At 40.0% G+C, this 18,400-nt stretch overlaps 2 protein-coding genes across 2 annotated transcripts; one reads left to right on the top strand and one right to left on the bottom strand.

Annotated features, from left to right (window-relative positions):
- Nucleotides 1-691: 691 nt before the first annotated feature.
- On the bottom strand, nt 692-2,931 carry znhit3 (zinc finger, HIT-type containing 3). The gene is made up of 5 exons (XM_026181989.1): nt 2,526-2,931; nt 1,836-1,867; nt 1,655-1,720; nt 1,122-1,199; nt 692-1,003 (listed from the first exon to the last, which is right to left on the bottom strand). Exons 1-5 carry the CDS (start codon nt 2,591-2,593, stop codon nt 810-812), a joined length of 438 nt encoding a protein of 145 aa, XP_026037774.1. The 5' UTR covers nt 2,594-2,931; the 3' UTR covers nt 692-809.
- Nucleotides 2,932-6,033: 3,102 nt separating this feature from the next.
- vkorc1l1 (vitamin K epoxide reductase complex, subunit 1-like 1) lies at nt 6,034-13,981 on the top strand. The gene is made up of 3 exons (XM_026181988.1): nt 6,034-6,417; nt 9,766-9,875; nt 13,589-13,981. Exons 1-3 carry the CDS (start codon nt 6,227-6,229, stop codon nt 13,813-13,815), a joined length of 528 nt encoding a protein of 175 aa, XP_026037773.1. The 5' UTR covers nt 6,034-6,226; the 3' UTR covers nt 13,816-13,981.
- The last annotated feature ends 4,419 nt before the right edge of the window (nt 13,982-18,400 follow it).

The following is an 18,400-nucleotide window of genomic DNA, read 5'->3' as shown; positions in this document are numbered from 1 at the left end:
AACATGATCAAAAAAGGGTTGCCAGGTCTTAAAAAATTTGGCCGTAGACCCGCGCAGGGTGAATTTAATCTTTTCGAGTTTGCTAAAATGCAGAACGTCTCTGATCCAGATTTCCCAGGATGGGGCAGAAGGGGACTTCCAACATAGCAATATTCTGCGTCTTGCCAATAAGGTGAGAAATGCGACCAGATCCGCTTGAGGCGTCGGCAAGGCAACTGAATCAGGAAGAACCCCAAACAAAGCAGTTAAGGGCACAGGTTGGAGGGTTAGCTGAATGATCTTAGATAAAATCAAGAAAATATTAATCCAGTATTGTTTGAGGGATGAACATGACCAAAACATATGCATTAAAGAGGCAGGTGTTTGATGACAACGGTCGCAGTCAGGGCTAAGATTGGAGTATATTTGAGCTAGTCTGGCCTTAGTCCAATGTACACGGTGCAGAATCTTACATTGAATCAGCCCATGTTTGGCACAGAATGAGGAGCCATGGACCCGGTAAAGAATTTTATCCCAAGAGTCACCTTGGATCACACACCCCAGATCCTGCTCCCATGCCAATTTAATAGCCGAGATTGAAGAGTTGCCAAAGGAACATATTCTCCCATACAAACAGGAGATCAGGCCCTGTAATGAGGGCGGAGGCAATAGAAGGTTATCAAAGTCATGATAAGAAGGTCTAGATGGGAACTGAAAGGATTTCTTGGGGCTTTTATTTGAACATTATATACATAATGTAGTTTGAAGTCCCAACACAAACTGCAGCAACAACACTACAAAAATATATTTAAAAAAATGAAAGCTGGATTTTACAAGTTGGCATCTTCACTTGATTTTGCATCATTTTCTACAATTTTCAAGCACTGATCAGAAAATTCCATAAACAGCGGCTCCTGCATGGCGGATTTCATTGCATCCTCTTTATGCTCTGCACCATCTATAGAGCACAATAACTGCCTCAGATGAGGATTACAGAGCAGGTCCTTTAGCTCTTTTGAGTGGCCTGGAGATAAAGAAAACAGCAGTTACTCTCACACTACTTTGTGTTAACGTGCCATTGCTGTTGCACGAAGCTTTTAATTTCAAGTGCAAAAGATGAAGAAGGGGTGCTGGAGAAATACCTAACATCTGGAGCCTCTGCAGAGGAACTTTGTCAGTGATGTCATCTTCATGCAGAAGATCATCAACACTCCAAGACTCTGCAAAGACATCAAAGAAGGGAAATTCTTTTTAGGTGTTAGGTTTACTCGTAATGCCAGACAGGAGTACTGTCACAGACCGTAGCATGATTTCATTTACTGAAGCTATGCTTAAACGAAACTATTTGGAAACTTTAGGCCAAATATTTATGACAAATGTATAAAATTCATCTTCCCCAAATGATTATATACCTGTGTCTGTGCTGTGGTCACTGTAATGTAAATATTTTTAAAATTCAGATCATCACCTCTAAATACAGTATTAGTTCACAACTCTGACTAAATGAACAAGACTGAAATCTAAAACGGTGCTCAAGAAAAAGCATATCACCCTTTAGATGAGGGCATAATCATGTAATATTCTAAATATGTTTCTTTTAAATGCAGCTGTAATATTACTTATTTAGTAAATAGACCATATAATCCCAGTGCTGATGAGAGGAATGTAACTGTACCTGTGCTCACAGCAGTCTTTGTTTCAGGATTTGAAGGGGCAGGCTTGTCAACAGGAAGGCAGGTATCTGCGAACAGGAAAAAAACAAAACCACTTATTGATATGATAAGAAACATCTCTTTGGAGTAAAGCCACAGCTCATGTAAAAATGTGAATGAAAATTTTAGAACAAGCTAATTTACCTTTATGCTTTTTGTAACAGCCAAGTGAACAACTGTAAGAGCCAAAACACTCATAAGGATCAAGCACATCAAAGTACTCAACAGTGTTTAACACATTTCACATGTGATTATTCTAAACAGGCATCTTCATTTATTACAAACTTAAAACACACTCTAGAGTCCATCAACGGGAACATGACAACTCTGAGCGGGTAATGTCGATGCCAATCACAGATTGTGACAAACATCATGCCAGCAGGTGGCAGCACTGTCGTCAGCTTGTCTACTGGCGGTACAGCACAAAGAAGAAAAACTGCACTAGCACGATTTGACCTATGTGGGTTACCGTCCCATGTGGTGTACACAGTAATAAAAACAATGTTTTTCTTACTGCTAAGCTAACTGCACACACATTTTGTTAAATGACAATCTGTGAATACAAAATCTTTGATTTTTATTAAGCGGAGTAACAAGTATCGAGTATATTCAGTGAAGTCCAACGTCACAAAAGTAATGTACCTCTTCATTCTCTCGGTAGACAAGCTGCTTATATTAACTTTTTTTTCTTTCTAATTTACAAAAAATCAGATTAAAGAACTGACTACTGTAGTATTTGTTCCCAAAGGTTTATCTGTGGTATTCGTAGCTAAGCAAAACAAATGCTAACTATAGGTTAGCCCGCAAACAAACATTCAGTTAAAGTTTACTTACTATCTTATTTTGCAGGCTGGACATCGGTATTTTGGAGTCCGTTCGCTGCACACACTGCATAACTGCATTTTCTTTTGAGGGAGAGGAATTACTTATGAGGGAAAACAGTCTGTTAGCGTGCGGTATATGAGTCGTAGGCACCAAAAAATGACGCTTTCCGGTTGTTTAGCTGTTCCTTCAAAATAAAGGCATCACAGATTAATTTGACTTTCCGGTAGAAACAAAGTACAAAATAAAATCCAAACACCGGGAAATATCGGGCGTCTTCATGTCCATTTTAAATCTGTCTTCGTTTCATATTTAGACCCAACTCAAACAAAATTCCGCTGCGGATACACATCCTGATTTGATTGCGCGCGCACACACGCACGCAAATACTATTGGATCATTATACTAAAATGTTTATCCGCAATCCGAACAGCAATTGGTGTCTACGAACTGAATTACAGTAATGGCTATTGATGGGCCCAGGTAGATAGTGCTTTATAAGCCAGGCAAAGATGGGGCCAGATGTGTGTCTGCTGAGTAAAATCCCCAAATCATAAAAATGCATTAAAAACATTAATGATATACATGTAATATACACTCTGGGCTACACACAGTTGCGATATAAAAGGATGACATGCCGCCACAGGAAACCAACGTATGTAAACTAATTTTGGGTATATTTTGGGGTAAGATGTCTCCATAGTAACCAACCACCTGTTTCAACATCCTTATTTGAGAAAGAACTTCGAATGTGGCATGTGAATTGTATACAGATATTTTTATTTATTTATATTGATACATTTATTTAGATTAAAAGTTTTACTTCTATTAATAAGAGATTTTATCCGAAAAACAGCAGAGTGTTGTGTATTTTCCTTAATCCCTAATCTGTTAAATTATTATTTGCTTTTATGGATCCATTGTTATTATGTTATAAAGCAAAAAAACATTTAAGAAAAACCATAAATAGAGAAGCACCAGCCAAATGTCTTTGCTCTGCAAATTATACTCCCCCCTCTATGATATGATATGCCCATATACCATGTCCTTTAGGGGTTCTGAGATACAAATAAGCACTGCCGCATGGAATCGAACCCCATTTCAAATGAAAACATGACACTGGTTCAATTACCATCAACTTTTTATTTGATTTAAAATCAGCATATCTCCTGCACCCACAGTGGATGTATATATCTATACATTTAGCTTTCAAGCACACAATCCACTGACTTACATAGCTTAACACTAACTATTCTTGCACAGCTGTAACTTGAAGGAAGGGAGGGGGGGGGGGGGTGTCTTGTTACAGGGAAACCTATGGAATGGAGGGCTGCCTTATGACTAATGGGCACGTTCCTGGTGTCACAGCACTCCACTCACTGGGTCAAGAAGGCAGAGACACTTGGCCATGGTCAACATCAGAAATCCGAAATCTGTGTGGAGAATCATATAAAAAAAAAGAAACATAAATACATTGTTTAGTAAAACAAACTCAATGTTTCCCTTTTAAATTTAGGTTTGCTGACATATACGTTTTTTTTGTTTTTTTTTAAAGAAGGCAGGCTGGCGCTACAGGTATTTTTTATTTATACATGAGCAGTTTGTTCTTTGACATATCAAAAAGCCCCGCATATTTTAATTTTTGTTTTGACAGACAAACAGCCCGAAAGCTCAAAGCAGCCAAAAATAACGCTAAAGAGAAATTAACTGATCCAGTTACTGACAAATGATAACCTGTTTATTTTCCTCCAATGCTAGCCTGAGCTGTGGGGACGCTCGGTCCATTCTGAAGGCCACAATGCACAATATCACTTACTCCGTCAAGGACGGATCGCGATCTCCTGACTGCTGTTACAAAGGCAGGTGTTGTTGCTCCTCTATGGGTGTGAACTGTTTTGGCATGGCGTCGTTGGCTGGGCTGTACAAATTCCAGGCAGGATTGTTTTTCTATCACAACCGTTCAACATAAACACAACGTTCAGACGACACCAATCCATAGCTACCTGTAAACATCGCAGAAAAAAAGCCATCAGGATGACGAGCTCTTGGTTCTCCTGCGTTTCATTTGGCTATTGTGATATTTTTCTGCAATCTTCCTCTCGTGCCCTGCAGGGCAATGGCGGTTTGTGTTCAGCTCGATTTCCCTCTTGGATCTTCCTTTACCGCCAGCGTGGCCCGAGTACTCTAGCAGATTGTAGTAGTCGTACTGATCGTAGTAGGCCTCCTCGAAAGAGACCAGTCTTTCAATATCTGTCGCCATTTGGACACGGAGAGCAGCACTTGTTCGCAGACAGTTTCTTGCAGCGAGTAAACATATGATGTCACGCCGTGTTTTAATACATGCAGTCATGTGATCACGGCTGTTCCACTTCCTTTTGTTTTTGAGGCGAGCACACGGACATACCAGAGAGTTTGTAAATTTAGAGTAAACACCCCCTTTCTGGACTTTTGTTTTCAAAGGGGGCGCTCGCGAGCTAGTTCAGGATGATCAACGTTTAGCCCGCGACATTTACATTCCGCAAACATTTTTGCTAGACACCTTTGCGATAATTTAAATACGCTTTATATAGATATTTCCGGAGTTCAATTGTATTAAACACATTTCTGTGAAATTTAGCGACATCGCAGCACCATGAGCCATTTTACGGCACATGCCATTTTGATTTCAGGCATGAAGCCAGCAGCAACAGAGAGCATTGTAGCACCAGTCTCCTGATGGCATCATCTTCAACCACCATAACCAGCTGCTTCTTATACGCGGATAAAGTTTCTGTTAACCACGCTTCAAACATCTAGTTATCGTTTGTACACAGATGCCTCAAAAGGAGTATGCGCTGTCGTAACTCCTCGACGGACCAGTCAACAGGCGCTAGCAAAACTGTTTCTCTGTGGGAAAACTATAAGTACATAAATGTCGTTTTATGGTTAAAACTACCTTCGCTAAAATAAAGAGGAACGCTGTATCTTTTGGCTAAAAGCATGTGTAAACAATTATTTTATCAGTTTAGCTCACCTGACCTGACAATTTCACCAAATACTCTCTCGCTAGCGCCCTCTGCTGCGCTCCTGGGTTCAAGAAACAAGTGGACAATTTCATTGATAGGAAGTGGAATGGCTCTGTCTAAAGATGAGCTCTGCGTACGAACGACTCGTGTCTGCCTTGTATTATGATTTTTTGTTTCTGTTTCAATTTGTATGTTCCGCTCTCACGTGACTGTCCGAGGACTATATATGAAAACTTTCAAATCAACTTGATTTTACGATAAAAAGAAAAGTATGTATTTTTATTAACGCGCCGACATTAAAAGGCAGCTTAAGCGGGACATTCTTATACAATAAGGTACCCTAAATAGGGCACCATTTTGAAATAAGGGAGCCTAAGTAGAGCATGTGGATTCCTGTTTTACGGGCAATGCGCTGTATGTATTTCTAAAACAAATCTGCACAAAATACAACAAATACCGGTCTCCCCAGTACTCTTACATGCATTCATGTTAAAATAAAACGCGGCACGTGGCCTGAATATCGTTTATTTGCCTGCTTCTTCTCTCCCAGAAATCTGCGCTCAGCATTTTCTGGGATGTTTTCCTCCTCGGCCCAGCGTCCCGCCCTGACGGTGTGGCACACGTAGTGACGCTTTTCCACGTCGCAGTAGAGTCTCACAGGCGAGCTGGCTGCGTGTGTATGCGTGTCTCCAGCTAGGCCAGAGAGTGATGGCGGCGCCCGTCCTGAGAGTGTCCACCCCTCGGTGGGAAAGAATAGCCAGGCTTCTTGTTTGCCTGCTAGGCATACTGTTGTCTTTATATGCTTTTCACGTCGAGAGGGAAAAGGCGCGGGATGCGAGTTATAAAGCTCTGTGCGACGTCAGCAGCTCCATCAGCTGTTCAAAAGTGTTCAGCTCAAGGTAATTTGAATTCAGCAAAGAGCGCCGACAGTGGCGCTCAATGAAGCTGCCTGCTATTGTGACAATCTGGGAAGGGCTGCGCGGTTTAAACTGTCAAATGCACTCTGCTAACATTTGACTGCTAACCCCAACCGTAAAAGCTAATCACAAGCCATGGCTGGTAGCTCTCTGTTATGCATGCATTAGTTAGAAAAAGTAACTTTACCATTGTAGGTGTTGGTTCTAAAGCGCCACATTAGCTTTGTAGCACCAAGAAGCTAATTTTGCTAACCATTAGCTAACGAAACCCGTTGGTTAACATTTAAGCCAGTTTCACTTCTGAACCAACTGACATCAGAGTCATAAACGCTGTCAGTTTTAATGGGATCCTGTTCAGACCGACTGTCCTTTGCACGTCTTAAAGCTAAAACATATGTTAAAACCAACTATATAGCATTAAAGTTCCCGATAGCTTGTGCGCAGCGAGGCTATTGTGAATGTATGAGTGATGCTGCTACGTGAAGTCAGTTACTCCGATGACCAGAACTGGGACATTTGTTTGCTGGGTTGATGTTGGTGAATTTAGTCAAATAACTTAAATGACTAACCTCCTACTTTGGCTGTCACACAGCTGTCGTTAGCTCTTGTGCTAACGTCACCAATTATAATTCCAAAGAGCTAAAACCCTACAGCCTGGTTACCTAAAGGAACACAGAGCTAGTCCAGAGGTCAGTGGAGGGGACTGTAGCATCACGCATCCTTGCCAGACAGGTGCATCTCCAGAGATTATTACTTAGATTTTTTTTTCTCATGATTATTATACACTTTTTGTATGCATACTGTTAAGGTGCTTAACAGCTTTTGGTGGCCATTCAGTTCTAATAAAGTACAATAACACCATCTACTGGGCCTGTTTGAATGAGAAGCACTGCTGGCCCTGATTACACCTGGAATGCAACCTGTCTAGGACTTACTGCATATTTGTTGAATGAGTCGGTGACTTTTCCGTTTGAGAGTCTGTCTCAACTGATGTAAGCCTGCCCAAGTGTAACATTTCTTTTAAAGAAGAAATCGAGCTGCTTACATTGGTCTGATCAGTTATGGTTTCCAGCAGTGTAATCTTTATGTCATCCTGTATTTTTGTGAGCTGAAGGGTCTGTTTTTCTCAGCTTATCAGTTAAAGAACTAGGCACAATGGTGCTCTAGTGAAATGAATGGAAAGAAGGACATGTAATGTGGAAAATACAATTTATTATATACAGGGTGCACACACAATATACATTATACAAAAGGAGAATAAGCTTTCACAAAGTGAAATGCGATTGCAAAAAGCAAGTCCACACTAGGACATAACCTTTGTGTGTTCCTAGTACTCTTACTGTGAGACATGGTGGATTGCGTTGTTACGTCGGACAATGTCAAACATGGATCAGAGTTATTGAAATGACATTTACACATGCTTCTATCAAATTATGTTTTACAATGATAAATAAGCAAGTGCATAGATCAATGTGGATTGGGGCTTTAAAAAATGAAGTTCTTCAGGACTGGATCTTACTAGGGGTGGGTTTTTATAATCGATTCATCGATTAAAATCGATTCCGGCTTGGATAACGTAAAATCGATTCATTAAAATCCTGAATCGATTCATTAAAATCCTGAATCGATTTTTTTAATATAAATTTATTTTGCCCGAAATGCCAGAATCTCTGGTGACATCTCACAAAATTTCAAGAACCACCAAACAGTTAAGACAGTAAATGAGAGCAGGAACACGGATTCTGCACATAGACTTAAACACACAGCGCGACCCGCGGATCAGAATCAGTGAGATGTCGCCTTTCTCACCCGACGGCAAGGACACGGTCGGGGCTGAAAGCCGACAGCTTGCTGATTCTGATGTGTCGGCGGGTCCAAGCTTTGTGTTCACGCCCTTTATGCGCCGATTCTAAAGCTGTTAGTTTGATCTCTCTCCAAACAATATTGACCGAACCAGCAGCAAAAGAAGATTCACATAAACATCGTCATGTATTCACTCTGACTTTTACTGTTTTGCTTCCACCGCGATGCACAGCTCTCTCTCTCTCTCTCTCCCTCCCTCTCTCTCTCTCTCTCTCTCTCTATCTCTGTACTTCAAGAACAGTTTCCCTTTCTTCATTATTCGCTTGCTTGTTACGCACAAGTCTACTGTTGTTTACAGCGCTGTCAGCCGCTGTTTTTTTCCCTTTTACATTCTTCCGAAAAGAAAACCTCATTTCTGCTGTTCAATACTGAACAAATTTAAACTTTTTAAAATTATTCAAAATGCAAAACGCTTAACCATGTCTCTAATAAAACCGCTGTAACTTCAGAGGTAATGTTCATATGTTGATTAATGGTTTTCTTTCGTTTTTGATGTACTGCAGAATATTTTTATAAAATCCCAGGCCAGGAAAATCACCTTCATGTTTTTCTGTGTTTTATCTTCAGCTACTTTGACACAAAGGTATCTGCTGTGACGCTCACACCTTTGATAAAGTCTTGCGTGTGTCAGCTTCCTTTTTATTGATACAAAAATATGTAAATGTACTGATCTGAATTATAATATTTCTGACTGTCAAAATATCCCAGATTTAAATCGAATCGAATTAAATCGAATTAAATCGAATCGTGGATCGAATCGATTCGGGACCTTGTGAATCGGAATTGAATCGATTCTAGAAATCAGTGACGATACCCAGCCCTAGATCTTACCCATCATCTCTCTCTCTCTCTCTCTCTCTCTCTCTCTCTCTCTCTCTCTCTCTCTCTCTCTCTCTCTCTCTCTCTCTCTCTCTCTCTCTCTCTCTCTCTCTGTGTGTACACACATATTTATTTAATCATTTATTTATTTATTCTGCATCCTGCATACTTTGGCATCCAGAAAATACAAACAATGATTTCATATACAAAGAAAAGATGGCATATCAGAAACTCAAGGAAGAAAGAAATTCCTCCTGTTTGAACTGCTTCATGTCAGGCAACACATAAGTCAAGATGTAGTGATTTGTCTTTGTGACATGCTGCCTTTCTACATATTTTGGAATTGGTTTATTGAATTTCAGGCCAACAATAAATGTTTTTTGTTACTGAAACAGATTCCCCCCCCCTTTTTTTTTTTAAAGGTTCAGTTTATTAAATAGTAAAATGCTCTTCTGAGAGTAATAATTTGCTGTTATTTTACTCAAATGAACACCTCACTGCAGCATTTTAGGAAGCAAACACTAGGAAGTGTTTTTTTTGTTTTTTTTTTTGTTTTTTTGTAATATCTTTTGACTTCAGTCTGCCTCGTTGCATGTTGTGCATGTTGATTTCCATGAATAAACTCTATTTTATTCTATTGTGGTTTAGGTGGGGTCGAGGATTCGGACTCCTGGGCTCAATTTTTGGAAATGACAGTGCACTGAACCAACCCAACAGTGTCTATGGGATTGTCTTTTATGCCTTTCAGCTGCTTCTAGGTAAGCCTATACTCTGTTCCCAGTTGTGGGTTACTTTGTCATTACGTTTTGGATTATATATGACAAATCTCTCTTTGCCTTTGCTCTAGAGGCAAGTGCTGACTCAACTTGTTGCTTTCCTGTAACACAGCTATTTTTGCCTCAACCTGACTCACATGACACTGACATCACACGGAGTTTATAAATGATAATAATGCAGTTAAATGCGAAGTTTGTGTTGTAGGAAGCATTTCCTGCTGACCTGTATTGAAATGTTTTTGGACCTCCCATAGGACTGCAGAGATGAGTTTTTAGAAAACTTCTTATCCTTCTTCTGTTTGGTTTGATGCCTGATATCGTTTTGTTTGCCACACTCTAATCTTGACACCGACAGATAACTGTGATTGTGAATATTTCTCTCTCTGTGTGTGACTTGTTTTAACTTGAACATTGTTTTTCCTCCCTCTGGCGTATGTGACTCAGTCATGCTGGTTCGACATGTTAGCCTGCCGGAGGCCTGTAGGCTTGCCCGGCCACCTGGCCCTAGCACTGAACAAGAGGTCCTTTTAGCTGCTGCATTTAACACTCATTTGACTAGGACAATAGTATCCCAGTTTATCCAAACTGCTGCAGTGGGTAAAGATTTCCATATTAAAGACTGGTTGCATGGCCTTGGATTGGAAAATATTTGCACGTAAGCATTGCTCCAAAATCAGCATAACCAGGGCCATAATCTCTGGTCAATGCCAGTGAGCAGGTTAGAACAGCCGTTGCAAAACACTGAATTATTGCTATAGTTGTGACATTTGGCGATGTCCCTGCAGAGGATCTTTAGCTTCTTTATTCCTTAACTGTAATGAAGAAACTAGAGATTAGTTACGTGTTGCGAGGACGAAGTAAATATACAGTAATATTTGTGTCGAGGTAATCAAGCAAAGTTTGAGATTCTGATGAACTTTTATCCATTTCAGCTCTATAAGTGAACACTTACTAAATCAAGCACATCTGTTAACACCCATCTGAGATTCTTACTGCGTGCTGATCATCACAGTCCTCAGATGCAGGCTATTCACACATGGAGGCACCTATATGTGTGCAGATGTATCACAGTTAACTTTCACTGGTTCATCTGTTTTCACTCAGTCAGTGAGGGTTTAGTGTCTTTGAAGCATGAAGTTCACATTAGAGCAGGGCGATATGACCAAAAATATTTATCACGATATACATTTGAAAATTTGCGATAACAATAAAACTGATGATATAATTGACACTAGACAAAATACTTTACAACTCCACAACTTTATTAGTGCAAAAAAAACCCCATCAATGTATTTTCACTTAAACACTTAATCATTAAAGTTATATAAAACTTTTACAGTGCAAATGCAAATTCCTTGCTGACAGTTTAACCAAAAGGCATTTCCAGTGGAAATTGGCCGACATATCCTGAGCATAACCATGTATAATATCCACAAAACCTAATAGGTTATACACACAATACGGTAATATTATGTTGAACCACAGTACGTATCACTCCGCGAGGCTCCTGTCTACGATAGGCGTAATGCTCCGACAATCCATCAAGCGGTGCAAAGTCGTACTGAAAAATTTGACAGATTTCCGAGCGCCGTGTACCACATAAAATCGTTTCGAGGTCAGTAAACACAACCAGAATTCATACCAGAATAGCTAGGTTTCATTTGACGTAGACGTGACGTCGACGTAAAGCGCGAAATTTGACTGGCGGTCGGAAGTGAAAAAGATAAGCGCAAAATCACAGACAGACAGTACGCAAAATGCCTATGTCCTGTTGTGTTTACGGATGCTCCAGTAGGTCGACCAGAGAAACTGATAAACGGTATTTTAGGGTACCAAAAATAGCCCAACGAAGAGGAGAAAAATGGAAAATTCTAACCGAAAAACGTAGGAAAAAATGGATTTTAAATTTACGTTTACAGTCGGGAGGTAATGTTATGTTTGCAAACGAACTTATTAGCATTAGGTTGTCGTTAAATTCTCGTTTACTTAGTGCTTTTAAGTTAGTAGTCTAATATTGACTTAATTGGGACTATAGGCTGCCCAAGTGCTTTGGATGACGAAGAGTCGGAGGACTGGGCTCCGACGGTCAATTTCGGCTACGAACGAAAACCCAGATCGGAATCAGTTCTCAAACGAGAGAAAAGAATGAAGCTTAAGGCAGAACAGCATCGATGTGCAGAGGCGATTTTGGATATGCAACAGACGGCTGAGAGCCCGGATTTGAGCCTAGTGACAGTGGAGAACAGGCTACTAACCCTGCCATACAATTGCAATGAGCTGCAATCACTTCTCCATCCTCCTTTGCAATTACCCAAGTCTTCAGAGGTGTCTCGTTAGACCGCTGAGAATGGTTTACCTTGAAACAAACAACTGTCACTCTAACGAAGTCCTAAGGATGTGGCATGTTTGTTGACGTTAAAGCCGCTACCGCTAACTGTTAGCGTGTTTAAGATAAAGCAATATAAGAACAAACACTCACCCTTGCAAACACCAAACTGTATCCATCACGGAGACGTTTTGTTCCAAGGTTGTGGACCCACCCGCTGACAAAAAAATTGCACAATAGCTGCTCTCCTGACTCTCCACAGTGTCCATGTTTACTTCCGCCCTCCACTCAAAAATCACGCTGCCTCCGCACGTCATCAGAACCACGTGACCGCAACCCAACTATTGTCGATTTTCAGAAAAATGTGCCGTATTTTCCAAAAAACACGGTAATAACGACAGCCCGCTAGCATGCGCTACCAAAAATGGTGCTTTGTTGTGCATCTGACAGATGAAAGCCAAACCAGTTACACACCACTGAAGTTGCAGGATTTTTACAAACCAATTCTGGTTCATCCGTTTCATTTAACAATCCCCTTTCGCTCTTCTTATTCTGCATCGCCGCCTTGTGCTTATGTAAACAAAGGCTCTGCGCATCTGCGTTTTACCCATATTCTATCGCGATATTTCATTTTCCTATCGTTGCCCAACATTACACCGGTATTACCGTGAACGGTATGATATAGCCCAGCCCTAGTTCACATCCATAGTCAGTGTTGTAGTTACAATAGATGGCAATGGGGACACCCAAAAGTACACACAATCTACTTCTGTGTGTGTCTGTGGATACAGCAAGGAGCAACACACATTATAGCTGCTTGAAAGAGCGTGCTTAGAAAATCTTTGCTGCCTTTCCTCCCATCATTCAGTCCTTACACTCTTTTGACAAACGCAGTAACTTTACCAGTACATCTGTAAAAATCCTTGTTTTTATCACCGCAGGCTGGTGGAATCGAATACAGCTTTTTTTAACATGTTGTTCCCAGTTGTTAGTGATTGTTGAACCAAAGCTGCATCCCATCGTTTGATCTAAATCATGATGATAAATGTCTAAAACAATAACGGTAGCAAAAGAGAATACCTGTGTGTTTAGTAGTGACTCCTATGAGTACAAACCTGGTGTAAAAGAAGTGCAGACACTGACAAAATAAGGACGTGTCATCATGTGACAGCACGATGACATAAGCAGCCGGCTGGCTCAGTGTGCGGGCTGAATGTCGTCACGAGGACTCACAATATAAATGCAGAAGTGCCTGAGGCTGAAAGCTCTGTGACAAGAGCTCTCTCAGGAGATTGTGTGAAGGTGTATTTTTTTATTAATTTTTTTAATGGTTACCTGTTTAAGCCTCAATTTGTGTTTCTTGCCTTAGGAATGACTGTCAGTGCAATGGCCGCCCTCATTCTCATGACGACATCCATCTTGTCGGTGGTTGGGTCCCTCTACCTGGGTTACATCCTCTACTTTGTCCTAAAGGACTTCTGCATCATCTGCATCACCACATACGCGCTGAACTTCATTCTCTTTATTCTCAACTACAAGCGATTGGTTTACTTGAATGAGGCCTGGAAGCAGCAGCTACAGGCCAAGCAGGACTGAGCTGCCAAGAACGGCAAGACAAACCCGAGAAACAAACAAACAGAGAAAAAAAAGAAATGTGACCTCTGAACATTTGACTTGCCACCAGGAGACCTTGCTTCCAAACAATGTTTATTCTGCTGTGTGTTCAAAAAAAGAAAAAAAAAATGAAGAAATTTAACTTAAATGTTGGGCCTGACAACTCATTGTTGATTGCAAACACGGAAGGATTTGTAAGTGAAAGATGATTTTTCTTTTCTTTTTTCTCCTTTAATTTCTTTTTCCTTGTTTTAACATTTTAAACTCGCTTAAGGAAGGGTGTGTGTGTGTGTGTGTGTGTGTGTGTGTGTGTGTGTGTGTGTGTGTGTGTGTGTGTGTGTGTGTGTGTGTGTGAGAGTGAAAGTGCGCGTACATGTGTATGCGTGCATGCTCGGATTTGGGGGAGGTGAGAACACAACAACAACAACGCAAACAACCAGAGGCAGAGGACAGCTCTCATTTGAACAACAATTGGAAAGTGGAAGAAAAACACAGGACCTTTTTTAGGGTGCTTGATTTGAAATGGTTGGAAAGCTCCTATTGCTGCACAGCTCATCTGCACTAAAACTCGGAGCCGAATATTGGGTTCCAAAATTAGAAGAAACACTCACTAGGTTATCGTTTAGTTGCAAATCAGGTTCTATGAGAAGGGGGCAACAGTTTGTGTTATTATTTTTTTATGTTTACACTTTTTAGTATATTTCTTTTTGAAGAGGACCACTAAAATAAAACACGGCACAGTGTGAGATGTATTGTGTGTGTGTGTGTGTGTGTAGATCAGTCAGAACGTTTGTTTTGCAATTCTGTACATAGCTGCTGAGCAATATTCCAGACTAGATTGTGATTTAGTGTCGACACAAACCTTTAAGGAAAAAGGAAAAAACTACCAACAAAGCAACAGAAAATCTGGATTTTAAAAAATTACAAATAAGTGATCAGGGTCTTAGTTTGGTGGGTCAGACTTCAGATGTGTTCGGGATGTCTTCTGTCCTGTCGTCCTGGTCGGGTGTGCAGTTCAGCCGTGTGTGAATTTCTTTGTTGTACGTGGTTGTTTCATCTGAAGCCACAGAAACAAGTCTTTCAAAATGGAACTGTGGGTTCTTTTTGCCAGGTTTGAGTAAAGGCACCCTCACTTTTTTTTGTGTTGTTGTTGTTCTTGTGGATAAAGCATTCCTGACCACCACACGAGTGGAAACCCATAAAGAATTATGTGCCTAAAGGAGTGTTACGGTAAATTACCTTTCCTTTTTTTTTGGGGGGGGGGGGATGTCATATTATTGCATCAGATGTTTTTTTCCTCATTGTTTTATTGTCACAGGTCCAAGGCTTTATTTTTATGATCACAATTTTGTAAATTAAGATACCAGTAAAGTGTTTCTCTCTCCCTAATAGGCTCATAAAGGTAGCAAAGCCTGCTACACTGTGATTGTTCAAGGGCAGGAGCGGCCTAGTGGCAGAAGCAACTCTTTATTTTTCTGTTCCCACTTCATTAATGTTCATTGGGCTTTTGTATACATGTGATTATCACTTGAACAGTAACAGTGATCTTGCCAAGCTGAGTTACAGTTCATTTGCAGGATGTGAACAAAACTTGGAAAATGCACTACTTTGTGATTGGTGGGAGATCTGTAAGAAAGCCAAGCAGCGTGTTAACCACACGGGTGGTTACTTGGGTTTTGTTCCAGTAGAAAAAGATAACCTGATCACTGTTGTTTGTTCTAATCCACCATTGGAAGGTCTAAGCAGACATGGAGAAGGCGAGCGCAGCATGTAGTGAAACGAGGGAGTAGAACCATCATCTCCCTTCCATCCAGACTGCTGTCCACTGTTAAGTATCCTGTTTGTCACGTGCACGGTACACCATCTCCTGGCTTTTAGCATATGTTGGCCATCGGACAATCTTGCACCCACTGTCAAAGATCAGTAAGAGTCATAAAAAGTGTAATAATGTGATTCATCTGTGGTCTTAAAGCAGCCTGTTGATAGTTTCATCCCTGATCCTCTCCATTCCTCTGTAGTATAATTCAGGGTCTCGTACAAAGCTGTTCCATCGTTCTGAGGGTTTTCAAGTGTTGATAGCAACTGTCATAGTCACAAGTCATTTTAGTGATTTACTACTGGTGATGTGATAAATCACAAAGTCATTGGTTGTGTATGAAAATGGAAATTCAGGTGATCCCTTTTTCTTTTTTTTGGTGAAATAATTTCTGTTCTTGTATGTTGGGACTCATTTACTACGCCTCTGTTTTCCAAGGTACACTTTATAATAATTTCTTATAGTTTTTCCTGCATTCCAGGCAGACATTTGTTTCTTTGTGAAATGATGATTATTTAATCCTTTACAGTCATGTTGAGATTTGTTTTTTGGGCATGTCCAGTGTGGGCCTACTAGCTTAAAATGGACCTGTGATGCTAACACTGTTACAGTGGTGGATGCTTGTATTAAACGTGGCCAAAGTTTTAAATAATGAGGTCAATGTACAAGTAATCTCTGTGAGACAAAAGCTCAGGTTTCAGACTGCTCTAAAGAGCCGGTGTCGGGTCATTTTCCCACTCTTGACTCTTTATGGTATGAATGAGAGTGGCATTCTCTAATGTGGCCGTCTCAGTCTGATGGTCCGGACGATGAGCGCAGAAGATCCACACACTTGGTTCAACCCTTCTGTTCATGAGGGCAGAGGGATCCTGAACATATGGATGAACTAAGGGGCTAAGATAAATGAGGATCATTTTGAACTATAAGTCACACAAAGCTACTCTAATGGAGTCCAAGAGAAGAGCATATGGGGCCACTTTAATATAGACTTCACTTTGATTTTGATGGTATCTGATAATGCTCTTAAAGTTTTTAAAGCAAGATTCAAAATGGATCAATTACCCAGAACCCAATCACCTCTAGCCACTTGGGTCATGCTAATAATGGAATTTTAGGTTTCCCTTATGCCAGTATGAAAACTGGTGAAAATTGAATTTCCATGCTGCATAAAACAGAATGGAGATGAGTGGCTGCCTGGAATAGGAGACCTCATTCAAATATTGGTTTGCTTTGAAAAATGGTTGCCAGTTCTGTAAATGTGATTGGTGGTAAAGTAGCAAAAAAAAGAAGCGAATACCATTCAAGTCCTTTAAATGTTAGTGTCTCATAGTACATCTTCGGTAAGAACTTCCCTATCTACAGTATTTCCTGGCTTATGCCAGGTTGTTTTTCATCTCAGCACTGGACGAGGTTACCAACCACACTCTTTTATCCTTTGTCTGCACGCTCACAAGTTTTGTGCAAGTGAATCCATAGAAGTCTTTTTTTTTTTTTTTTTTTTAAATTTAAATAACTGACAGATTGCTAGTTAAAAAGTATGGTTCCTGTGAATACTGATATAGAACTGAGAAGCGTACAATATCTAAGATTCCAGTCATGAAAGCCCATTACACCATTTGTGTAAAGTTACTTTAAGACTACAAGAAAGAAATTTGATGGATGTTTATTCAAAAGTTTGGGAAATCTTTGCCAGGTAAAAGGATCACCATTTCCTTGATGATGTAACTCTAAAATCAAGGTCAAGGCATAATCTTTGCTACATTCTCACAAATCTTCATTTAGGCCCTGAGGTAAAACTGCCATGTTAGTTGCATCACCAATGCCAACGAAAGTGCCTTCTGTTTGATCACTAGGCCTTGAGCCAAAGACAAGCAACAGTAAATAGCCTTGTAAAACGAAGAACTGCAACAGGCACTTGTGCTTGCCTTCCTTAGGATGAAATTTGCTTAATTGGTAATTCCTAAAGATTTGATACCTGGTATCAGTACGAAACTCTATTCAGAAATGGCCGTTCCTTTTTTCCTTACTCCACTATGTAATTATCTTTATCTTGCTTAGTTAGGAGATGTTTGTTAGCAGAAAACACACTGTTCCAATGATAAGATTGTAATGTTTTTTCAGAATTAATTATGCCCTTTAGCTGTATAGACTGTTAACATTCTGGGTTGTTTTAGTAAAAAAAAAAATGTTGGGGGGTTGGAGGGCTAGGATATCCACGTGTCAGCATAAAAGGTTTATTAAATTTCTTTGTGGAGGAAATCTTACTGGGTTTGCTTCTGTATTGCCAAATATGTTTTAAAATGCTGTATTTTCTTACATGGAAAAGTGTTACATGAATGGTAGGAAGGTGCAAAAAATAACCTGTTTAAATCCAGCTTACCTTAAGGGAAAACTGTGGAAAAAGGTTGACGTGAGAACATTTTTAATTGTGTCATTGTCATGTGGAAATGATCTACCATTAAAACATTCCCTCTGAAGCTGTTAGTTTAAGTTATTTGAATGAAATAATGTGTTTAATACACAAAAAGACTTGCTTTTAAGTCTTTTAGGTTTTATTAGCTTAAATCTTTAGAATATTTGGACTAATAAAACCTAAAACGCAATCTTGTTACTTTGACAACATTTTTGAGTCTTTCAACAATATTCAGGGGATTTTATCTGAAAGATAAATGAGAGCGTATGAAGTTGTATCACAGCTCAGCAGATGGTGGTAAGTTACCAAAAGCATCATTGTGTTCCCTTTTAAAGATA

Source organism: Astatotilapia calliptera, chromosome 10, assembly GCF_900246225.1.
Source record: "Astatotilapia calliptera chromosome 10, fAstCal1.2, whole genome shotgun sequence".
Classification (NCBI taxonomy): domain Eukaryota; kingdom Metazoa; phylum Chordata; class Actinopteri; order Cichliformes; family Cichlidae; genus Astatotilapia; species Astatotilapia calliptera.
The sequence above is the reverse complement of the archived record's forward strand: the minus strand, read 5'-3'. Positions and strand labels throughout refer to the sequence as shown.